The following is a 26472-nucleotide window of genomic DNA, read 5'->3' as shown; positions in this document are numbered from 1 at the left end:
GACAACTCTGATTTAGGAGAAATATGTATGTATCAAATAACGAAACACTGCATTAGGAAAAGGGCCTTGGAATACCCATGCATGTCCCATTGCCTCAGAGGCACCCAGAAACAGAACCTCTTACATCTGTCTCAAACCAGCAGTCACCCTCGTCAGTCTGTAAGTTGTTAACTACCCCACTGCATCCACCCTCACTGCTCACCTGAGCTACAGCTAAATGAGAAAATAATTAAGGAAGGCACCAATTAAAGAAAGGGTGGAATATATTAGTGAGGCTATTGATGTTGCTATTATGAAGAAAAAAAAAAAATGTATTTAGCCCAGAAAGCCATTTGCAGCTCTTAAGGTGGAAATGTTTGCTTCATTCCTGATGCACAACAGCACATGACAGTTTTCAGTCATCTCTACTGCAAAATATATCTTTCTGGCAACCTGCACAGCTTCAGAGTGACAACGTCCCTCTTCATAGCCTAGATATTTAAAAATGAACCACCGTTTTCCCAGTTAGGAGCAGCTGGCTAAGAAACCTGCTCCTTAATTAGCAGCTTCTCCCCAAGGATATTTACTCAGTAAATTTACTCTTCAGTGGAAGTGCTGCTGGTGATTCGAAAGAACAAGGCCCATCTCTTCAGTGGCCAGCATTTAACTAAGAAAGTACTTACACATTTTTTGGAGGCGATTCTTGCTATTTGTTTTGCATGGAGAAAAGAAAGAGGTGAAACTGCTGCACATGTTTGTTGATATGATTACTCAACTATTGCATTTGCTTAGATGACACTGTTTCATACAGTTTAAAAAAAAGTGAAAATCCACTCCCCAATTTTTGGTAATATCTCATGACAGTGAAAAAAAACAGGTGCTTATTTGAATGCCTCCCACTCAATGCTTGAGACATTCAGGACTTAAGGACCATATTCAGGCCATCCTATATTAAAAAACAAAACAAACAAACAAAAAAATGAAACAGCACTTTCACATTGCATTTCTTCAACTTAGAGAAAAACACATCCCCAAAAGCCTCTAAAGAAGCCTATCTAGAGGCCCATGACCTCAGATCACTTTGCAATCCTGCTAGGCAGCGTGAGCCAGATTGAGAATGTTACTTAAACATCAACAAATGTAGCTAGTTCCCTCACATTACTGACAAATGTGTTTAACCTTCCTAGACATCTCATTCCCACCAGCCGCTAGTTGGCTTAACACAGGCTGACCAGCAATTAAAAAGGAACAGGCAGATGCTTCTTGCTCCAAAGGTATAAAATATTGCGAGTCTAAAAGCTGACCCAGAGGACCACAGTCAGAGAGCTCATCATGCACATACTGAGTGGCTTAAACAGAGAGCTTTTTCCAGTGATAAGGGGAACACTCATCTAAACAGAACAGGCCGTGCCCATGTCAATGTAGCCGGGCCTAAAATGGGAACCAGGGTAACCCATGGATGTGGGATAATACTAATCACTGTCTCCCCATTTAGTTCATGGGTAAGCATACACAGTGGTGTATTTATGTAGCCTGGAGGCGATGGACAGAGCACTGCAACAATTTGGGATCTGCCAGCTTGATGAATGCTGATAAATCGTCTTCCTTCTTTGTGCCACAGTTTATCCATTGGTGAAGTAGATGAATGTTAACACCCTTTGGAAAATGACATGAAACAACTGGGTGAGCAGCTATTTAAAAAATACTGTTAGTCATTATCATTATCTTTCCATTCCTCGATACTTCTTTTTGTTGAAGGAATTAGTTGCTGTTTCTTTCACAAAGTGGTGCTACATTAATTACCGAATTACCTGCTTTCTGATGGTGAGATTTATTCTGGTAAATTTTCAGAATCAGAATCAGAATCAGAATCGTAGTGGTTGGAAGGGACCTCAGAGATCATCGAGTCCAACCAACAGTAAAAAAAAAAAAAACAAAAAAAAACCACCACAAACAAAACCACCACCCACCACCTGAACACACAACAACAACAACCAAACCAAAAACCATCACCCACCCACACAGCACCCCACCACAAACCAGTAATCTTGGACACTAGAGCATGCCCTGAAGAACCATGTCTACACGTTTCTTAAATACCTATACCTTTTCTACACACTCTGTAGAATTTTAAGTCACTTTAAGACCCTTCAGTAACAAAAGCTATCCGTATGATACTATTGGATCAGATGCTCAGATCTCCTCTCCTGTCTTTAAACTCACAGTGGATGCCATTAGTCTTCTCATGGTCAGATATTCAGTATGCCCTATGGTTTACTCATCTTTGCATGTGGAAGAATCTTGCCAGGCTTTCATCTCACACTGTACTTTTCATTTAAGACTAGTCTAGCAGCCAGGCTGTCAAGTAGAGCTTTTATTCTTTACCCAGTGAATGAAATAAAAGTATCATCCTATGAATTCAATTCCAAAAGTTCAACCTGGCTTTACAAATCATACATCATCACTAACTGTGTGAACAGCTAGCAGGCAAAAAAAAGACTGAGATCCTCTGTTACGATGCCCTGAGGAATTCATACCAACCTGCCCTCACTGAGATCCTGGCTCATAGTTGCCATTCTTTTCTAATATCTTTCAACCATTCATGTTTCAGTTTTGGCAGTACAGATACCTGTTCAAGCAAGGACTTGTTTCATGCCGACCTAACAAATAACCATAATGTTTACCAATAAGAACATGGAAAAGATAGTCTGAACAGAAAAAAAATAGAAACAATCTATTTGAGCACTACATGATGTCTGTGGAGCAGGAAAGTGAACAATAATATTTTAAATAAAATTAGAGAAAAAACAATCATATGCCTTTTTTCTCAAACCTCCTTTTCATACTTAACTCATAATAAAGCACAGAACTTTGTGGATTAATGGCTTTCCGAGGTTAATGATCCTTGTTTGTTTTGAACTCTATAGACACTGCCTGGCTGGTCATGAATCTCTGGGAAATGTTCTGCTCCTCTGACCAGTAAGTCCATCTAACCACTGCTTATTTCATAGGCTATGCCAGCCTCTGTGACTGGAGAAGTTGGATCCTTTAATCAGTGCCCTTCTCTTGATTATAGCAAACTCTCAAGGGAAGTATCTGAGTTTCATAACAGGCCACAACCATTCACATACAAAGAACTGACTTGTGCTCTTAAGAGAACACGATAGAGAAAATTAGAAGAAGGATGAAACATTTACTTAGTCCCAGTACAAGAACCATATAATGGTGGCATTGTGATGACTGTTTTGTAGCAATATACATGCTAATACACTTTCACTATGTTACTGTCAAATGCATACTTCTGCAGTCCTTCACAGAATCATAGAACGGTTAAGGTTGGAGGGGACCTCTGGAGGTCCTGTTGTCTAGCCCTCTCCAGTCAAGCAGGGACACTTAGAGCCAGTTGCCAAGGGCCACGTCCAGATGCCTTTTGAATATCTCCAAGGATGGAGACTCCACAATTCTCTAGGCAAGATGTGTCATGCTCAGTCACTTTCACAGTAAAAAAGAGCTTCCTGATGTTCAAATGAAATCTCATGTGTGTCAGTTTGTGCCCATTGCCTCTTGAGTGGCCTTGAAATTACATCTGCCAGCTCTCTCAGCACCTGTGGGAGCATCCTACCAGGGCCCATGGATTTATGTATGCCCAGTTTGCTTAGGAATTCCATGATCTGATCGCCTTACACCAAGTGTACGCCCTTCTTGCTCCAGACTTTTCCCCTGGTCTCAACCTCAGATTCCTGAAGGCCAGGCCAGCTCGTAAAGACTAATGCATAAACACCTAACTTCATCAGGCAAGAAGGATGAAGTTACCTTTTCATTAACTGATATGTTATAGGAAAAATTAACATGCTAATAGGGATACTATGAGCAAGATAGAGAAGGAGGTTTGCTTGGACCCAGACTGGCTCTTCCAAGTATTATTAGCTTGGGGTCTATGTTTTGTGGAAACAGCTACACTGCTCCAAGGCAGCACTTGAGCCAACAGTTCTGCTGAACTACAGCTCTTACTACACAGCAGTCTACGTCCACAACACAGATAATTCACTACTTAAGAATAACTGAAAAATGACTGCTATCAATCCATATGGCTTGATAGATATCATATGGCTTTGATAAAATGGGTTCTGAAAAGATCCTCGTTTCAGAATTATTGAAGAGCATATAAACATCTGCAGCATCCATTTGAACACAGGAACTTGTGACCCTCTGTCCTTCCTCCCCACCCTTTCAGGACAGCTCCACAGAAATCCAACACTAAAAATGGCCTTTCAACTGCAAAATGGGAGCTAGGAACTTAAGTCTTCTAGGAGATAAACACCTCCTCCAAGCAAATGGGAATGTATGTTTTCTTTCTAGCTGATTATCTGCAGCCAGTGGTCTGGTGTTTTATGCCAGATACCAGTAAGTTCAAAGTCAGTCTGTATATATGCAGAGCACAGATCAATTATTAACTGCATGCTCAGCCTTTCCTGCTCAATGTAATCCAATTACAGTTCCCTTGTTTTTCCCTTGCGGGTCTCCAGAACACCTCTTGACCCTTCCGTACAGCAAAATGATCTTCATGAGTACAAACATGTCCATGAATTCAGCTAATGAGACAGATCTTTCAGTTCTCTCCTCTTGGAAAGCAGATAAAGAAATCTGCCAGCGTCCTTGGCTGAATGTTGTGGCTGCTTCTCCTTTCAGCTAGTTTTGCACACTTAGAGATTTAGAGTGCCATATGCTAAAACAAACCAAAAAAAATTGGTTTTGGGTGCCAAGCCCACCTCTTCCCTCAAAGACTGTGGGATTAGTGCTGGATTTGAACTGGATTTTGAACTGGATTTTGAACTCAAAATTAGTGCTGGATTTGAACTGAAAACTCTAATCAGCATTCCTATTTTCTGTAAAGCATGCTTACAGCAGGGAATCATCCAAGGAACCAGAGATGTTTCTAACCGCAGGAGTTTCTCTATTTACATGAAGAAACTGATTGGGAGATCTCCTGCCACCCCAACCCTTTCTAGTCCTGGTGCCACAGCCAGCCTCCCATTTACAGGCAACTGGGGAAAATTTCTTTTACATTCACCATTCCCAAACAAACTCTCGCTGGCTCCTCACTCACTAAATAACATAAGATTTCAGAGCCAGCTACAACAATTGCTTGAAATTATATTTAGAAGATATATAGTCCTATCTGCCATATGAAATCATTTAATGGTCTCGGAGCTAGACCAAGAACAATTCTCAGTCACTCACAGACAGTTGTTCGAAAACTAGTCTCCTCAACAAAGCTGTCTCCCACACTTCCCAACACAACTCACTTTCCCGCTCCTGATCTGTTAAAAATAACTATACCTGAACCTTGGCACCATTTTCCACTTCAGTCACGTAAATTGTGAAGGTTGTTCAATGGCTCTTAAAAGTCTGTAAGCCAGAAGGTGTTCTCAAAAGATGACTATTGCAGTAGCAACAGCATATCCTAGAGGGTCTTTCTGCAGCAAGTAGTTATGTTCTGTGGTATCCACATTTCAAAACTAAAGCCCACGAGGTGGTAAAGCTAAAAAACCAGCAAAACCACCCCCAAACCCACCCCAGTGTTTCACTAAGTCCTATTTTCCCTAATTATTTTAGCTTTGCCCCATTGAACTCCAGAGTGCACAGCATGAACAGAATCAAAAGATTCTTTGCCTCAAAGACTGAACTAGATTTTTTTGCCTTTCTTTGCCACTGAATGACAAAAGCTTTGTTTTTTCTTGGGAGAAGTTGTTGGAGATGCACCTTAGCAGACTTGCAAGGCAAAAGCAATAAGGACAGTTTACATGCTTTCAACACAAAGGCTGCTTCTGACTTGGAGACAGAAGGAGATTACTAGCTTATTAAAAAGAAAAAAATCAGTACCTTCTCGCTGATGACATTTACTTCTTTTTTTGCACAGTGTTAATTCAGCTCACCTCTACTGCAGGTTTTGACTTATTTTCCTATTTACTTCAAATATCAGCTGATTTCAAGACCTTGTAGGACAGGGCAGTGGAGTTGTCCTGCTACTATATTCTGAGTATAAGAGACCTACCAGAAGAATTACTCAAGCTGTTTTCATTTGTATTTTTGTTTTTAACTGTGCTTTTTTCCTTGTCTTTGATCTTTTTTATGCAATTTCAGAGTCTTGCTTTCCAAAAGAAATTGAGAACAGAGCTCACTGTGATGGCAACAGGTACTAGATAGAAACAAAGAAAAACAAGGACTCAAGTTGTTTAGTTTCTTATGAGATCAGATAATAAATATAGATAAATTTTTCAATCACTCTAGGATAGTTTGAGATTCTATCTGTTTTCTTTGATGCTGGCTATCTGCTGTTTTTCTAGATTAGGAATGATACTGTTTCCATGGAGAAAGCCAACAACGCTGAGAATCAAAGGCTTGGTAAAACATTTTCTAGACAATATACTTCATCATATTCATATCACATTGATTACTTGCAGGGGGGAAAGGAGAATGGAGAAAGGAGAAGCACTGTCAGTTTCTTAATATTTTTCTCCCTCATCAATCATTGTCTTTAGGGATCAAGGCAAAGATTATAATACAAAGGTACTGGTAACTTGATGAAATCATGTAAATTAGCAAAAATGTACAGTGTAAATTTAGCCTGGGAAAGAAAAAAATATTTTTTTCTTGGCAATAGCTTCCCATGATGTGAATAACTTCTGTGGACCGCACCACTGAAAAAGCTAGAGATGTTTATCCAATTTCTGCAGCTTAGTAATGGGCAGTATAATTTGGAATTTCTACAGTACTGATGCTAAAATGCGCTGACAGTTATTACAGTACCGCTAATCTTTTGGATGTGAATCAATAGGGCTATTTGAGCTTTACATACATACACATCTAGACACACATATACATATCGATCTATATGCATGTATACATACACATCTATATATATGTGTAATGTAAAAATCCCTGGGTACAATATGTAAGACTGGGGAGGAGAGGTCAATGCTAAGTTATGGCGTACAATTTGCAAAGGCACATGTATGATTTAGAAACATAACTGTTAACTAATGGCAGAAAGAATCCTTAGGTCATCTTTAAAAACATCAACTTTCAAAAACTTACCCATAAGCTGCCAGGACATGAGTCAATTGATCAGAGGTAAGAACAACCTTGTAATATAGATAAGTTCTTTGGGTGGGAACTGTTTCGAGAAATATTAGCTGCTAGGCACTACTAAGCATCTCATTTTATAGAAGGAGGTCATCTGTACAGGTCTAGAATTGTAGCGTCTACATTGACATATGGTGGTACCCAACATCTGTCATAACTTTACCTCCTTCATGAACCACCTGCCCTCTGAGGCTCCAAGCTCTGGAAGGGTTTTTTGTAGGGGCAGTATTGATCTGGGTCAGTGAAGCTGTAAGTGGGCATGAGGGGATTTTATTTCCTTTCCTAGACCTGACGCTGGCTTGTTGGGTAACTCTAAATGAATCACTTTACCACCACAATTCTAGTGTCTCAATCAATATGTACTGTATCTTCTAATGACATGACCTCCCTTACAGACTGAGAGTGCAAAGTGTGTTGGGGTTAAATGCGGTTATTTATTAATTTTACTGAAACCAATTGATTTTACAAGAAACATTTCACACCTGACTGGATTAGACCATAGCTGCCTATATAAGTTAATATAGTCTAACTATGAATAAGCCTTGCAGACACTTTCACTTCTTTTATGTTAAAAATTTAACATGGGAAGTCTGAATTACCAGAAGCATTCTTCTCATTGTCACTTTTATTATCTAATAATTTGCCTAGTTATTTTGTGGATCATAGAAAAGAGCAATAACAAGGTACATGAGTAGTAGCTTGAAAAATACTTACCAAAAGTTAAGTATTAAAGTATATATAGACTGTTCCAATATAGTTTCTTAACAAGTGGAAGGGTCTTGGGACTATGGCAAAGAATATTACTGTTCACTTCTTAAGTGAGAATGCCCATTCCCATTTCCCATAAAGGAGCCTAACCTTTATTTAACCAATCAGTTATCCAGCAGGGACTTGCTTAGATCCTACTATACACTGTCAGACTCAGCAAGATTCCTTGAAAATGAGCCAATAAGAGAGAAAGAATCATGCTTACTTTTAATGCTACAAAGGACATTATTATTCATAGTCCAGTAACTTTATGGCAAGCATAAACCTCTTGGAGGAAGAAAGAGTAACATATCTGAACATTATTTTCATTGGAATAATTTCAATTCCAACAAGACTAAAAAATAAGAGGATATGAGATTTAAAAATTATTACATTTGGGACAAAAGGCAGAGAATATACCTGACTGAAATGACTGTCTTGAAATAATGACACAGAAGCATGCAAAGAGTAACCCTGAAAGAGACTTTCAGGAGTTAACCAAGGTCAGCTCGTTATCTTAATAATTCTTTGCATACAGTGCTACATTTTGTAGTCCAGAGTTTTGGAGCCTGACATCTCACTAACCCTTTAAACTACTGTTATCTTCATTTTACAAGTGAGTAAATAAAGATACAGATCTGAGAAAAGCACCATTGTTTAAGTTGCCTGCGTGCGCTGAGAGCCACTCCACCTAATTTTCAGAAGTACTGAGAGTCCCTATCTCCATCTGAACCAAAGCAGAGATCTGCAGATGGTGTAGCTGCCAAAATGAAAGGCTTATCTTTGCTCCTGCTGAGCTGCTACAAGAGATCCCTGTGTCCTGATCCCAACCCCTTCCCTAACCACTATTAGAGATTCCCCCCTTCCAGAACTTCACAATTATAGCTTGCTTATGGTTGTATTTCATCAATAAAAGTCAGTTGACTCATGTTTATAAGGTCATTTTACAATACTCTGGCAGCAGTAAAGGTGATTTAAATGGATACTACATTTTCATTCACTTTAGGGCTATTTTTGATTGCCTGAGTGGCATCAAGAGACCTGAATCTAACTGAGAAGCAGATTTCAAGGTTTCACCTCAGCAGGGGCTAACCTCTGCCACCCTGGAGCTGCACATTGGAATATTCAAAAATCTGAAAATCTTAAACACTTGCCTCCGAGAGCAAATCAGAGATGGAAACCTGGGACTGGACACGAGAGGAGAGAGGGTTTCCTCAGTAGTCCCACCACCCTGCTGCAACTTCGCTTAGGGGAGATTGGTCAAGGCTGATACTGTCCCAGCCGCCCCTGCCAGGGATTTGGATACAAGCGTCATCACATGCCAGCCTGAATGCTAGCTGCATGGCATAACCATGGCTAGCTGCATGCAACAAACCACTGCAAGGGCCATGTAGATGATAAAACCATTTATTTTATTTTATTTTTCTTCCCTTATAGTTTAATTTCATGGAACTTGATGAAAGCTTAGCTAGTTTGGAATTTGCAAGGCTTCAGAGTGGTCTGGGTCATTTGGTCAAACGAACATATTCAACCACATAGCATTAAATTTCTATTGTTCTGCCGCAGGCTAGTGACTGACCAATATGCTTACTCATGACTTCCAGTGCTCCAGTGCCTAAATAACACTTGAATAACTCAAACATCCTCATTTATCTAGGATGATGTTTGTCTGGAGTGAGTTTTCTGAAAGCACTGCATGGACTCAGGAGCCAGTCTTACTGAGAAGATGTAGGGCCTATGCCCCCAAAATCTGTACGTGTTTTCAAAAAGTCCTCATATCACATACCTTTGAACAGAAAATGGATTTACAGCTCACATTTTTGTCAGTGAATCTAGAAAACTTTGACATTTTCTGGCTTTAATATTCAGGTGAACCAGTCATATTCCATTGAAACAACCCAGTGAAGAGCAATACACGTGCCAAGACAGAATGCAAAAGATAAAATAATAATATATTTCTGCACCAAGTGTTCTTGTACATTTGTGGTATTTCTCATTCCCTTATCTTGGAGGCCTAATGGATCTCAGTGTGGAATAAATAGCAAGGAATTGCTATTGTATAGTCTTGCCAAATGAAAGTCAAAGCACATTTTAAGCCCCAACAGCATGATTATTCAAAGACTGACTAGGAAAATGTAGCATTGAATGCCAAATAAAGGGACATAAACAAGAGTGATGGTGATTTGCATGAACTGAATACCATGAAGTTGATAAAGTTGCAGACACAGAAATGAACTTAAATCAGTGCAGAATTCTATACTATTCTCAAAAAATACCTTAACACAGTTACACTGGTCTTCCTTTAGTAGCAAATCAAGAGTACTTACCATTCTTGGAGAGAATCACAGCCAAATATTCATGAAAGTAGGTGTTGATGTACAACAGAAGGCTTGGAGTATGTGCCGTAAGAAAGCTAAACGCAATATTTTCCTTGGATATAACAGCATCCGCATAAATGGCAGAGCTTGAAGTGCTCGCATTTTTTGTGACAGGGTAAGGTTCTTGGAAAATATAGGTAATGGAAGTGCCAGCTTCAAATAATGCAGAAACCTCTGAAAGCATATATAAACCAAGGGAATAATTTCAGTTACTGTATTTTCAGTTGTCCTAGACAGAGGGGGACATGAGCTGACTGCCTCAGAAGCAGAACGTTGCAAAGTGTCCCTGACCCAGCTGACATCACCATTTTTTAATTTGGATGAGAAGTGTGTGCTTCTTTACAGTCTATTTCTCTGGTACAGAGAAGGACAGTGTATGGAGACAGGCTTCTAAATTCAACTATTTTAATATTGGAATCAGAGGTCCACAAGGTAGAACAGGCCAAAATGTCTGTCAGCCAAATAAATGCTCGGTTCACCATCTTCTAACAGCTGACATGTAAGGCAATATTCTCTGTCTTCCCGCCACAGTAAAGACAATATATTTGTCCTTTCCAGTCTCCTTTTTAAACAGAGTCATTATTAAAGTAACACATTGACCCCAAGACAGCCAGTAAGGGAAGCTCTCTTTCGTAGCTCCAAAAGAAGAAAAATATCTGCCTGTGCATGCTTAGATCCTGAGAACTCACACTTGTGTTTCCAATAAACATAACACAATCTGGCCATAAAATACACAGATATGGTAACAGCAGCTTTTTTTCTAATATGAGACACAGTGAAGTCAGGATGATGGTATCTTCAGCTAGTACTTTTTCCAACAATGCATCTCCACCTCTACAGCAGCATCTCCTAATAGGACACTGTATGGTTATTTGATATGCCTCTCGCGGTATTGGTGCCAAATCCTCAGCTCATGTAAGTGGGCATAGTTCCATGGACTGCAGTACAACTAAGCCGATTTACACCAGCAGATGATGTGGCCCACTTAGTAAACCTGTTGTGTTTGTGAGGTGAGTGGCAGTCATGGAAATTAAAACACTCACATTGTACCTTGCTGTTATTGAGCATGAGTTTTGCTAGTTCCTTCCTCTTCCAAAGAACATGTTATCTAAACTGAATGTCCTTTATTTGCCCTGCTCCTTTTTCTGGTGTTGACAACATCTCCTATGAGCCACCAGAAAGGTTCAACAAGGACACATTCACCTGAGGCTGAACCATGCAAACCAGTTTTCTCCTGAATGTTTCACACTTATTTTTAAAATCTCTTAACATTTGGATGGGTTGTCACAGGAATGGCAAAAAAAAACCCATAAAAAGACTATCTCTTTTTGTCACACCATTGCTTCAAAACTCTGTAAAGAAAAGCTCTCAAGGTTTTGTTAAGGTGGACAAAGCTGGATGAGATTTTAAAATAAGGAAACTAAATATTCAGACATGGGCAGACAACTGTTACGAAAAATTTCAGCCCTATTTGTTAATGTCTGGGCCAAGTTATATGCAATCAAATACAGAAATCACTGTGGGATATAGTTGGTAACTTTAATAGTATAACTAACACCATTTTAATTTCTGAGGCCATCACTGAAGTCAACAAAAGGAGGCATTATAGCCCACTTAAGATAAATACTCAGTAATGCTGAAGTGATAGCTGCTATTAGAACATCTTGTAACATGGGGGGACGCCAAGCTGACACGGGTGAAACTGTGTTGTAATTTGGAGACCACTGAGGACGTAGGATCAAAGCTCGCTGCCTACCTTCCTTGCAGAAAGGTCCTTCGTAGGCTGAGTTGGTACAATCACAGGAGTAACCATTATACTTCTCCACACATTTTCCTCCATTATGGCACAGGTTACCATAACTGCTGCAATGTCCTGGACATCCAGGTTTAACACCAGCTGTCATTTTAGCTCTCTCTTCAAGGTCAAGTTTCTGTCCATTTAAATGCAGAGATCGAATGCATCCCAAAAATCCCTTTTGTCTGGAAGCTGTTCCCCCTGAAAAGGAGAGAAAAAAGGGCATGTATTCATTGGTGCATCTGCACAGTAATCGAAGTCCTGAAGTCCAATCCAAAGGTACAAATATAAATCCATGAATTGTTAAAAATATTATCTATTGTATATCAATGCATACAGTGGCAAAAGATGACAGATGGACAGCCCTGGAAACTAAAGTTCTCTATTTATCTTTATGAAAGGACTAAAAAGCTGTATGTGACACTTTCTTGTTGCCATTCTTCTCTTTCCTGCCTTATCTACTGCCCTGTCTGGCATTTAAACTGCGAATTCATTTGAGAAAAAGATTAGGTTCTTTATCGTATGTCTGCATATCACCTAATACATGAGGAACAGAAACCCAAAATGTTTTTTTTTTTCCTATTTGTTGCCATAGTACAGAGTATAAATAACACCCTAATCCCAACAGCAGGTGAGTTACACATGCTGATGAGTCCAGATAGCAGGGATGAATCATGATCGGCACCAGGTCTGCTGGCTGAAGGGAACTGACTTGAGTCAGAATTTATGCATGACTGCCCAACCTGATGTTGCATGTGAATGGTTGTTGTAGGCAAGAAGCATGAGTTCAGGTCACAGTGGTGTTATTTATTACAATTGTTAAACATAATTGCATTTCTCCCTGAAGACCAGAGCTGCATGGATCTACTCCACAGGGAAGTTCAGTCTCTACAAGCTAACTAGCTTCTTATCTGTCCAATAAAATTGCTAAAGTGTAGAAGACACTTTTTACATAAGAGGTAGTCTCTGAGAATGACGATAATAATGATGATTGTTAGAATACTTTGTGAAAATATCACCATTTTTCTTATTGTAGGCTTTGTTTGGCAGTTGTCAATGTTTTGTTTTTGAAGATGTTGCAATTTTGATTGCTGCTAAGAAATCTAATTCTGGTTCAGGAGTTAACAGCATTTGTAGGCTCTGAAATGCTACCTTTATTAGTGATTCTCCTGCAAAAGTAGTATGAAAGAAGTTATCTTTCCAAAGTATTCTTCTGTAGAGGTTGGTTCTATATTGAAGTGCATGAGATAAGAGATTACATCTTTCTATAAGCCCTTGCAGAAGAACACTTTTTTTTTTTCATAAATTTTCCAATTAAAGCAAGACTTCTGCAAATTAAGAGAACGAAGCAATGGTCTGAAAAGCAATCTCACCAAAACCCTATTGCTCTGCTACACCATTCTAGCATATTATTCTTTTTGGTACACTCATAGCAGAAATACTGAATTTGGATTAGAATAATTGAACTATAGGATAGTATGTGTGAGACAGGTTCATTTTGTACTAATTTTATAATGCCAGGAAGAACTGGATTAAGGAAGCTGAAGCAGTCTGAAGAAGTATTAGGAGCTTTCTTGCTTTATGTAACTGACACAAAGATAAGGAAAGAGCACAAGTGTATAAGAATCATAATTATTTGTGGCCCTTCTCTGGACCCACTCCAACAGGTCCATGTCCTTCTTGTGCTGAGGACTCCAAAGCAGGACACACTACTCCAGGTGGGGTCTCACCAGAGCAGAGTAGAGGGGCAGAGTCACCTCCCTCAACCTGCTGGCCACACTTCTTTTTGTCTCCCCCTCCTCTGGCTTTATCTCCAGGCAGATCAATAAGAAGGTAGCCATTTTGTATGGTTTATTTTAAAAATAATGGTATGTGTAAGAAATCATTGCTGCAGTGGAATCTAGGGAACATCAGGCAATGACAATTTCTTGCACGTGCTGTGTGGCTTGCTGGCCAGGGCAAATGCTTGGGTTCTGCTCCCCCAGGAACATTCCCCAAAGACAGATGTGCAGGGCAGACATCACGTCAGCAAGATGAAAAAACAGCCAAGACCATTGAATCAAACACAAAACAGAGCAATGAAAGGTGGCAGTGTAGAACTGAATGGAGAACAGGTGGTATGGAGAGAAATGACACCCAAATTCCAGCATTTCTCTGAATACAAGGAATAGTATGAACATATGGGAAGAAGGATCTAATTCTCAGCTCTTATCTCAGTATTCCTTTTATACAATATTGAGGTATAGAGGAGACTTTGGGGTAAACAGAAATCACTATGAGAGAGCATCTTTCCGGGATATGTAACACTCAAGTGAACTTCTCTATCTGAGATGTTGCACCAGCTCCAACACGAAAGTACTTGTGGGTGCATTACTGTGCAGATAATGAATTATGGCTACTCTATGCTTATCAAGGCAAGAAGTGAGTGAAGAAGCTTTCTAGCAGATAATACTGTTAATTCAAGTAATGTAATGTGAGTTCAAGCCCAGTAAGACATGCTGAACATTCAGACATACTCCACAGAAGCACAGTTTAAGAACATTGAACACAAGCGTGGTTACATCTAAGTACATAGAGCAAGGCTGAACATTGATTTTTACCCTAGCAATGACGCAAACAGGCTTAAGTTCAAGAACAAGCACAACTCAAAATTAGCATAGGGACAATGGAAGTCATGGTGAGACTACCAGGTTCTGCTATAGTCTCTGAACATCTGGATTTCTCTGCTGGAATAAGCAGCCATGACATCCAAACACTGAACTCACTGGCATTATATATCAGTTGGTATCTCTCTGAGACAACGCAAGCTCGCATTTTTCAGTCTTCAGGACACAGCTTTGCATTAGTTCACAATAATTGCTTTTTCCATCTGAAAGGACTAGACAGTTGTGATTTGGTTTTTTGGGGTTTGGTTTCTTATGGAAGAGAATATTTGCTCACAAATGGTATATTTTTATCTCTGAATCCAGTCTTTTTAAATTCCTTGCCCAAATTTAAGAGAGAGAATAATAGGTTCTCTCATATTTCAAGAAAACTGGTAGCAGAGTAAATAAGAGAGAAAGAGCATCAAGGTCTCCACTTCAGGAAGACTGAAATGTGAATTCATCCCTTACTGGACATAAAAGAACCTGCACACATAAAAGAGAAATCCTTCTCTGTGTTCAGTCATTGGAAAATCTTTAGTAAAAGCCTAAATCTCCTAAAATACCTAAGTCTGTCAATCTAAAGATAAACCTCCAAGGAAAGTCAGGCCTTCTTAACTCCCACCCTTAGAAAGTATTTAAAGGCTGGTTAACTTCCTCACAACATGTCAGTATCGCTGGATCAGAAGTAAATGAAGCACAGCTCCGTGACTGCCTACAATGTTGCTGGAGAAGGCTTCTGTTCAACCTTCTTTATTATAAATCATAGAAAGTAAAACATTTGTTTGACAGGCAAACTTTTAAATAAAACCAACAAACCAATAAAAAAAAACCCCAGAGCTAAATTCTTCTATTACTTACAGTCCCAAATATATCTGGTTCTTGGGTTAAAGAGGAAAAATCTGAAAGTAAATAACTGAAGTAAAAAAAACTGAAGTAAATAATTCATAAAACAGGTAGAAACAGTTTACAAGGAATTAATTGGTCCAAATTAGCAGAATTCCTTTAAAATTATGTTGTATGCCAACTGCCCCTGTAGTTAAATTTTACAAATGTCCAAATTTATTTTATATGCGTGATCCACTGTGTATAACTTTGTAAAAGGAAAAAGACCTTTCCTTTTATGGAGTTATATAACCATCTCACATATACCGTACATAGGCTGACATCTCTCAAGCAACAGGAAAATAATCATAGTTTGAAAGCTACAGTGGATCTCCATTCTATCATCATCGTAATGTTACATGATAATAATATAGTTCCTTCATCCCTAAAGAATCAATAAATCCTTCCAGAATATAAATAAACTAAATTAAATTTTGACATTGAGCTTTATTCATGAGATTTACAAAGTATTTGAATTGATTTTGGAGAAGAATCAAGAAAAAAAAAGGTTATATCTTAATGACTAGCTACCTCCGGTGTGGAAACAAAGTTCCATGTTCAAATGGAATGAAATAGGGTGATTAAATAAAAAAAAAAATAATATTTGGAACGTTTTGAAAATAGCAAATTACATCAGTTATATAGATTATTAATTAAGAATGTGCATACTAATTGTGGAAACCCCTTAAGCACTGTCAGTATGCAGAATGCTGCAGAAACAAATATGTTGTGGATTATAGGGAGATCAGGGAGTAATATGTACTGCTGCTTCTTTCCTTTTTACAATGTTGCTTATGCATTTATTTTTCAGATGGAATAAAATTCACTCCACATGGTTGAGGTATTAAATCAGTTGCTTTCTATTAGATTAGAATGAGACCTTCAGTGGAGATAAATTATGCCACATCTGTGTATTGTTGGACTTCTGCCACCTTTCCCTGGAGCACCTGGGGACAAACAGTATGAGGAAGGCGCCCCGGTTTCCATCTCTTCTGACTGCTCTTAGGAAAACTCAGGAAGTCACGGACAGTTTTGGCCTTCGATATGCTAGAGCTAAGGGAGGAAGAAGCACTCCTAAAACATTAGGTTTTCTGTCCCTTTTGTTCAGGGCTCAGTCAAAGTGTGGATGGACGTATTCAGTTGTATGCAACTAAATATGCATACAATATGCATATTGCATATCACAATAAGCAATGTATTTACTGCACAGTGAGAACTCTTCACCTCTTGGATGAGATAAAGTAACTATATCCTAGAGTTTATTGCACAAGTGTTCATTAAGTACAATCAGAGAAAAATTTAGGTTGGAAGTCACCGCTGGAGGACAGCTGGTCCAACCTGTTCCTCAAAGCACAGCTACATTCAGATGAGGTACAGATTAATTTCTCCACCAAGACTAATGGGACCTTATCTGCACAGCTGCTACTCTTCCACTCAATCCCCAGCTTGTACGGATGTCTGATGTTATTCTGCCCCAAGTGCAGGGCTTTGAGTTTGTCTTCACTGACAAGGGTTCCTGCTGGCACATTTCTCTGTTGAGGCCCTTAACCACCATGGATTTTCATCATGCAATTCATCAATTATGTCACTTTAAAACCATCATGAACTTCATTCAGGTAACCTCCTCATTTTGCTTAGGCAAAGAAACAAGCCTATGGGCAGATACTGATTTTCTGATGTGAGATAGTAAGCAGCTGATGTATATGACATTTCTGATAGACTTATGACAAAACCTCCATTTTTACTCCTTTGAAAGGAAACAACAAAAAATTTTCAAAAGTCTACCCAATCATTAAATTCTCTAAGTTTTCTAACTGGAAACAGTACCTTGGTTAGATTTCTCTGATGTTTCTAAGGCACCTAGCAGCCCAACCCTACTGCCTTCAGGCCTGGCCTACTGCAGAACATGTTCCTAGGATCATCATAGCATGCGAGAAACAAATAAATACCCCAAAATCTTCTTAAATCAAATGGTGTGGATACATGGGTAAGCTTTATTAAAATTAATTGACAGATTGAGGTTTGCTATAGCATTTCAGCTAAGTAAGAGAATCCATTCTAAGGGAAGAATAAGTGGTTACCTGAGTGGCCCTGAATAAGAAGCAGGTCACAACCCACTCCATCACTGAGGGATTACTCAGAAAGACAGTGTTTGAATATAGAAAAGGGAGAAGTCCCTTTGTAATCCCTGATTATATTATCAAATACAAGCTGGTCCCAATCTAGGTTTCATTTGCAAGGGAGATAAGAAAACAAACTATATACAAAGAGATGTTTTTTTCTGCCCCCCCGCCTCCTCCCCCATGCCCCCAGCCTTGAATGATCACCTTCAGTTAAAATAACTGTATTTGCTTTGACTGTGTTCATAGTTCTCTCACACATGCATTCTATGGCCAAATAAGGGTTTTAACAGGCATGCTTGAAGGAACAGACTTTAAGACCATACTGTCATCAGGAGTTGCTCCAGAAACTTATGTGAAGAATTTGTGCCTTTTACATTGCATCTAAAAAGAGATATCACATTTCCTACAGCAAATTACACAGCCAGTGCTGCACAAGAAGAAATACTATTAATTCTTTGGCAATAAATATGTTTCAAGGAATCTTAGACTGTAAAAGTACCATCTAGTATAGTATAGTTAAACTATGATTAGTGCAGTAGTTTGGGTTTACTTTATGTTGCCTATGCAGAAGTGGAAGAAGAGAAAGCAGAATTAGATCACCTCATGCAAGCTCAAGAATGAAACAATAGCACTACCAAGGTATGGACATAGAAATATTGTACATATCTACAGAAACCCTTAAATGGTCCCTACCTACAAATAATTGGCTGTTGAGCTGCAAGCGGAAGTGCCCCTCAGCAGGTGCCTCCAGGACCTTCTTGGGGAGGCTGTCCACTTGGAGAGAGGTTTGCTTGAGGTTCCTCTCCGCTCGGACATAGTGCCACTGGTTGTCATTCAGGGGTGTGGGAGACTGCACAGTGGCTTCTGTGGGGCCATTCCCGACATCTATGGAGAAGGTGATCTCTTTGGGGGCTGGAATAGATAAACAGATGTGAAGGGGAAGTGAAGATCTGAATTAAATCATGGGTTTGACATCAAGAAATCTTACATAAATATAGGGTCCATTAACTTTTATGTCAGCACATAGTATAGCATCATTTACCTCCCATCTCCTACACAGCAGCTTATACATAAATCTAAGCCTGCAGCTTCACTGTTTGATCTCTGCTGTGATTATGCTTGGCTGTGGATACCCATCTTTTTTTTGCCATAACAATTACAGTGCTCTAGAAATCGTAGTTTATTCTCGTTTGAAGTACAAGTGCCAAATGCTGTACAAAAGTGACACAATGGTAGCAAAAGATTTTGGACAAATAATGCTAAGATAGGAGAAAGGATGAAGGAGCTCTATCTGACTAAATCTTTCAAAATACATGTATTTAACAATTATAGAACTTTGGCTGCATATGGTAGGAGAGAAACCTACAAGCATTCATTTGCCTGAATAAACCTAACCCAGGAAGCAAGGAAAAACAGATGAGCAGAAGTAGCTCATTGGTGATCCTAAGCTAAAGAGGCATATGTAACACATGTCCAGAGATAGTAAGGCTCATAGAAACAGGATGATAATTGAAAAACAACAGCCATATAAAGGAGTCCTTCTTGCTCTGCTGGAAGCCTGAAAGGGGCCAGAGCTTTTTAACATTCTTACTACTGGTTATTTTTCCTCTCCCTAAAACGCTAAATACACCAGAAAGACCAAGAGCCAGGTCCACAGACCACACAACCAGGAGGTTGTGGATTGAAAATTCATAAAAAACCTGTTATTCCAAGCTGAGCAAATTGAATAGGTTTGGTTTTGGAAGCTGCTTCTTAGATAGTTAAGATAGGAAACACTCCATAGGGATCGACAAAGATCTATTCTGAGCCCCTGCATCTGCTAAAAGGCCGTTTCCCTTCAAAGCAGCTGGTCTGTGGAACTTCCTTGATACAAGGCCTTTAGGCTGCAAATTCCATCTGGCAGCAAGAAACACACCACCAAACTACTAATGAGAAGCTTAAGTTATAAAAGACAAGACCTTCCCCAAACTTTTAAATAAGTCATTTCTCTAGGAATATGGATTTAACACACATAAAAAAGCTTTCACTAAACAATCATCTCTGTAGTTTACAGCATTTGTTATATTTGATATCAAAATGCTATTTTTACTTCTATATCCCTGAGAACAAAATGCAGTGCACTGAATTACAACCAAATTGGACTTTGATGTGCAATTAACAGTAAATCATACCTCATTACCTTGTGATAATACACCATGACATTTACCATTGGTTTAATGAATCAAAGGGCCTTGGGGCCCTGTTTTATTAAATTTTATGTTGGGGTTATTATAAGCATATTATAAAATGCATAGCACTCAGTTTGTTTTTCCTAAGCTTGACAGAATTTGGAATAAAGAAGTCATACTTCATGTCAAGCCACGGTACTCTTTTTGTCACTAATAAATATTTGAAGTCATCAGAACAGGAGTGAGGCAAAACCTCACTAATTAAGTTCTCTGCTACTCTCCTTTATATACTGAGTAACAGTTATACTGCAGTCACTTACTGGATTTTGAAGTATTCAAGGCCCATTACAACTGTGACTGACTTATCTTGCCTTTGCATCCTGTCCTTCATAGACTCTCACCTCGCAGCTGTACCATACACGCTGAGTTCCTCTGAAACACTAGGGCTGCATCAGACTGGGTATGTTGCTGATACAGAATAAAAGTAACCATCAGAGTGGTTGCATTATATTTTTTGTCTTTCAACTAAAATTACAGTGTACAGGTGCATATAAGCAGTAGCTTTTTCTCTAAAGAGCAAAAAAATTAATAAATTAATATCAGTGTTGAAAAAGTAAATTCAGTCACCTGTTTATTTAAGAAAAGTAAATCTAGCCACAACAAGATTAAATGCAATGACCAAGGCTATACAGGGAAACTCAGACAGGAGAGGTAGATAAGTCTAGATTAATGATTAGTGATTAACGTCTCCATCTTATCCTCTTCAGGCACCTCCAACCACCTCAAGACAGAAGAAAATGTGCCCTTCCCAAGTCACTGCACCTGCCAAACTGGGAAAATACACCAAGTTTTCTTGGCGGTGAAACTTACAGCTTATTTCAACTCGTATGAAGTCTTTAATCCCCAGGTTTTCCAAGAATACCCCAGAGACGGCAGTAGTTTTGAAGAAGAAGGAGATGTCTGCGCTGACCTCGGCATGGAAGGTGGGGAAGTGCAGGTACGAGGCCTCCGTGTTGAAGGAAGCGGCGTTCCAAAACTGCCCTGCAAACACAACCCCCTTCTCTATAGTTAATTGGCACAGGAGAGCAGCTGCGAGCTGCACGTGGAAAGTCACCTTTCAGCAGATAAATACATTTTAAAATAAAAACCAAAACAAAAAGAAAGAGGGAACATTCTGTACCTATGGAAATTGAGAAGAGCTAGTACTCACTGTCTCCATAGCAACGCAAAGGGCCGATTTTCCAAGCAGCCTCAGAATTTGATCTGTTTGTGTCAGTGATCACTATCTGAGTTACAGGCAAATGGTCTTTGAAAGCAAGGAGGCCAGTATCATTTGTCCTGGATTATAATAAACAAACAGAAAGAGACAGATTAACCACAGACAAAACCCCCAACGTTTCTTATGCAAGGCAACATTTGAAAGATGCTTACATAAAGATGAAAGGTCTTTTGCCAAATTACCTAGAAGACTTGTGACTGGTACACCACACTCTTTAAGATGCATATGTGCACATGTGCTCTATGCTCATACATAATACTGACCACTGAAGAGGCTGTATTTGGATACATGATACTGTCTGTTATGGGCTGTAACTGTGTTCCAGCTGTGCAGAGTGACTGTGAAGCCAAGGCAGAGTGCTGCCATGGGCATCAGTGTAAACTGGGCCCTACTGGGTTTCCTCAGCAGGATGAATTTCTGCATTAGGTATAAGCCCCGGTCTCCATTTCTGTTAAGTTAGCTGGAGACAGATATATATGCTGCATATATGCTGGCTTTAGGCAGGAAGAGGAGACACGATACCTGATCCAGCGTGCTGTTAGCATGGGGCAGCCAGACAATACCTGATCCAACTTCAAGATGGCTGGTACACAACCGACTCAGCACACTGCAAAGACGGTTGAGTTGGCACAGTGAGTTTGTGCTGAATCAGCCCTTTGTATCAGGCGCCTGTGGAAATTTTGATTCAGCAACTGAAATACTGAAGGCTGATTTACTGCATTGTCAAACTACACTCTCTTGGTTGTATCAGCTGGGCTTGCTCTTCAACTGCAACTAACTTATACACGGTGCTAGAAAGGAAGAAAAAAGAAAGAAAGACTCCTAAAGGATCATTCCTTTGTTTCTGCTCTGAGTGTGCTGGGCAACTTGTCCACAAAATGCAGTACAGCATTTCATGGCAGCCCTCTGGTCCCTAAGCTGATTCAGTGGCTTTGACTATGGCAGGGTATACAGATGTGCATTCATCCCACTGTACTTCAGGAACTGAACTGAGCTCCTCGGTCATCCAGCCCTGACCTTACCACAGCCAAACTGCCCTCTCAAGGTATTTCTCTATTGATTGATTATAGAAAGGTGAGTGCTACCATATCTTATCTCCACAGTGATGATTTTTTTCTCTCCTAGATCTTTTTGTCAGGGTTGAAGTCTGTTGTTCATCTGGGTGCATAAGCCTGGCAGAGCATCCTTCATGGAGCCGAATCTCAATAGTTTTGGAGAAAAGGATCCCTACCTCTGCATGGCCCAGAAATCTGTATTCAGGGTCTGGACTCAACTCACCTGCCTGCTCAGAGGTGGAAGACTACATGCTGCACATCGGGATGGCAACAATGACTAGATCAAAAATGCCAATAATCCCAAATTTACACCCACTGCTCTTTCAAGCACGTATGACGCAAAGCCTCAGGAAAGAGGTATCACTTTTTAAGCAATACCACTGCTGAAGAGTCTGACATACCAGGCAGGATCCCAGACTACCTACATGCTGCTTGTAATACCACCTTCCACAAACATAGCTTTCATTATAGTTCCAGCCATGGGAAAGGACACAGGACTTCAACAAAGAAATAATAATCAGGATGAACACTGTAGCTGTGCTCTGACACACAACCTCGGATGTTTGCTTAGCTAAGTGCTCTACTCTGATTAATGTTAGAAAAAATAGAAGGGGTATTTTGATCTTTTTGGTAAAGGCTGCATACATATCATTTATTTTTCATTTATTCTAATTGCATGCAGCACAGTTAATTGTCTCATAATTCCAAGGGGAAAAGGAGAGGTACCCTCTCCGACCCTAACATTTTTTTCTTGCTTCAGTGGGTGTCTGACATGCAGATAATTACAGAAAAATTGCAGCAAGATGAAATTCTGAGGCACAAGGCAGAGGGATGCCTTCAATACAGACTTCGAAAAACACCTCTCCAAATCTCTTCATGGAGGTCTCTCAGCAGCATACTCATACAGCTTATTGTATCAATCTTTGAAAGTTAGTGTAAATTCTCTCAACAGATTATGAAACAGTTGTAACAAAAGCTGAACTATTTGAGTATTTCTTAGGAAGATAATTAAATAAGGTGTTTCAGTGGGTGGGAGGAAGAAGAGTAGGCAGACTGAATGAAAGAAAGGCAGAAAGATGCACAGAAAGAGGACATAAAATATGCAATATGCACATGAATAACTAAGCTGACATTTACTTTTTTAAAAATAAATAAAAAAAAATCACAAAATATTTAGGGAGGTTTCCTGCAAATTTATTTTCATTAAAAAAATAGTGCAGTCTTTTGACTAGCTATGGATCAGCATTAAAATAAAAGCCAGTATCTTCCTACAGCTAGCACTGAAGATATCTACAAGGAAAATGAAATGGTGACATTTTAAAGATATCTATTTCACATCTCTGTAAACTGCATTGCTTATTAGATATTCTGTTATATTGCATGAAGTTCTTTTATATTGAATTTTATGACTGAGTTTTCACTAGTTATATGCCAGTGTTGCAGAGAACTTTAGTAGCATAGCCCAACTGTGAGAAAGAAAAATATTCTAGAACTAATAAAAATCTTCACTTTTATGTTAATGTCTTGAAAACTCAATCAAGTTTCGTTTGAAACTCAAACTGCGCATGTTATGTGCTTTATTCTCTCACACATGGAAAAAAAGACTTGTGTAAGGATACATATTCTCATACAAGTAGGTGTTGAAATAAAACCTATCAGAAAAACATTATACCCTTCAGAAAATGTGTCAATGACAGGAACAACATACCTACTGTTACAGTTTATTATTATTATTGTTATTTCATGGTGGAAAATCAAGATTTTGGTGAAAAGTCAACACCTAAGAAGTTTCAGCTAAGAAAATCAGAAAAGAGATTTGAAGACATTAAGCAGGGCCTCATGGGAGCTAAAGTTGTATGTCTTAAATTCCTGGTATTCTTTACATTGAACTTATTTCAGATTCCATTTCTTAAAAAGCACCACAGTTCCTCCTCTCTTTACATGGTACACCGTGGCAGCCCCTCAAATACAGTCTATTATGCCTCAGAGAAGAGCAAGAGAGCTTCAGGTACCTGTACAACAATTTCCTGGAGTCACTGTTGTGGCACTACAAAACACAAATATTTCAGGTTTTGGACAAAACATTTGGAATTTTGCCTGAAGGGGGCTTGAGGATCTATTTTAATGTATTACAGTTTTCAAATAAAAATTTCTGTTTTCTTATAGAAGACATTTGCACTATGATGTGCACATACACAATTTTGTCTTTTAAACAGAAATAAAACCTTATTAGATTCATTATTTTTAATTTGTTCCCAGAGTCAGATTTTACTTCAATGTATTTTAATTTAGCAGTTCACATACACTTAAAACCAGATTATATTTGCTTTTCTGTAGCTGCTTCTCAGGTTAGCCAAAACCAGCAGGTTTCACATAGCACTCCATGACTACTTTGACCAAGCATGACTTTTGTATCACGCTGTGCTCCACTTCTCAGTACTGAGAAATATGGGTGGGTCCTGTCTGAAAGAAGGCCCCGGGGGGATGAGGAGGTGATGCTCTTTGGCCAGAAGTGTAAGTAAAGTCCTGATTTCACAAAAATCAATGCAGGTTTTATCCCTTTCCTGAAAGGAGTTCTGTACACACAGAAAATGGTATAAATAAATAAATTAATAAACTTAGGAAGTAGACCTTCTGCTTACCAGACTTGGCACTCAACTCGGCACAAATGCAGATGAAAATCCAAATATTTTTCAGAGGGTCGAAAGCACCCTTAATGAACAGATTTTTCTCTGAGCTCTTTGCATAAAGGGGAGTATTAATTTGTACTTCCCACAAGCAAAACCAAACCAAAACAAATCCAATAATGCCCTTTAAATTAAATCACTGAAATATTTTTAGTTATGGGTATTAAATACAGTTGGATGTCATCTATTTATCCATATCTGAAGATTAATGTCTGTATCTACCCAAAGGACTTCCTCAATAAGCTATGAGCCATGTTACACATCTATGTATGGGGGAAGGAGGGCAAAGGAAAAAAAGAAGAAAAAAACCTCACTGCTAGTGCAGCGATGCTAAAGGTGATAGTGCAGCAACTGGACACTTTAAGATGTAGCACAGGTAGTCTTACCTGTAAATGACAAATAACTATTTTGATGGTAACACTATGAGACTATTTTTCTTCTTCCTGGCTAATAATAAAAGCATGCTCAAGAAAATCACACTCTGTGGTACCCTAACAGTGTAGGCCATCATAAATTGGTAACCTCTCCGTAGCCGTTTCCATATTTTTTCTAACAGATGGTAGAACAGTGGTGCCATTCAATATAATTTCTTCTGATATGATCCTGCGTTGGTACATTTTCCTTCTTGTACATTAATGAAAACTCTGGTGGGGTCTGAGCATCGGTAGCTCAGATATTCAGTACAGATTTTCATGAATACACTATGTTTGGGGAAAAGAATACCATCATAAGCAGATATCAATGAACTGCATGAGGAATGGACCAGTGAAACAGGCTTCCATCAGAAGAAGTTTTGAGCCCTGTGCGGGATATATCATTAATAATCCAAAGGAATACATTTTAATTGCTATCTTACTCATCAGCTGCATTCAGTAATGCTTTACTGGGTACAATAATGTAAAGTCATGATAAAGAAAAAAAAACAGCAGCAGAAGGGGACAAACCTAATAGTTGAAGGCAAGATGCAGTGGCTATATTTTGTTGAATTAGAGAAGAGGTGCAGAGAAAGAGTTTGGTAATGATAGTAATGAACTGATTCCTGACACCTCAGGGGCCTGCTACAGCCAGCTCTCCGCAGGCAGCTTTTCTAGTTTGTTGACAAATGCAGTCATGAAGGCAGATATCCAAGACAGCTCTATACAGTCCAGGTCACCTCCGGCAGGGTTTATTTATGAGCTCACAGGCTCTGTGGAGTTGCCTGCACTGCTTCTGGGGGAACTGATTCAGTGTGGGGTAGTGGCTGAGCAAACAAAACCTGTCAAATCTGGGCTCGTCAGTGGCTGGATTTCTCTGCCCTGCTCTCCTCAGCCCTTCCAGTTTTAGCATCCTGGCTCTGGTACAGTTTTGCACAAATATAGGCTGTCCAAAGAGAGCTTCAATCCTCCTTAAACGAAGCTGGGTATACGCAAGCTCTGGGAGCCAAAATGGGTCTGATAATAGTAATATCCCCCCCCTTCCTTTTTTTCCTTCCCTTCTTCTCGTGTCTTGTGGTTTCCTTTTTCCTTGCAGTACCCCAAAGGCACATTAAATAGGTGAATGCATGTTACTTTGGAAATGGAAAGACTCAAAGGCTTAGTTCCACAGTGAA

General features: G+C 39.3%; 1 protein-coding gene across 1 annotated transcript in view; it reads right to left on the bottom strand.

The window, feature by feature from the left end:
• CNTNAP5 (contactin associated protein family member 5) overlaps positions 1 to 26472 on the bottom strand; it is a 401323-nt gene that overhangs the window by 24387 nt on the left and 350464 nt on the right. Inside the window, exons 15-19 of the mRNA XM_074145684.1 lie at positions 21074 to 21201; positions 20734 to 20904; positions 18389 to 18607; positions 12007 to 12246; positions 10200 to 10424 (exon numbers count right to left, since the gene is read on the bottom strand). Of these exons, the coding sequence (XP_074001785.1) occupies positions 10200 to 10424; positions 12007 to 12246; positions 18389 to 18607; positions 20734 to 20904; positions 21074 to 21201 (983 nt within the window). The remainder of the gene's footprint in view (positions 1 to 10199; positions 10425 to 12006; positions 12247 to 18388; positions 18608 to 20733; positions 20905 to 21073; positions 21202 to 26472) is intronic.

This window comes from Numenius arquata, chromosome 3 (assembly GCF_964106895.1).
Source record: "Numenius arquata chromosome 3, bNumArq3.hap1.1, whole genome shotgun sequence".
NCBI classification, from domain to species: domain Eukaryota; kingdom Metazoa; phylum Chordata; class Aves; order Charadriiformes; family Scolopacidae; genus Numenius; species Numenius arquata.
Note: the sequence above shows the minus strand (reverse complement) of the source record. Positions and strands in the feature narration are given on the sequence as shown.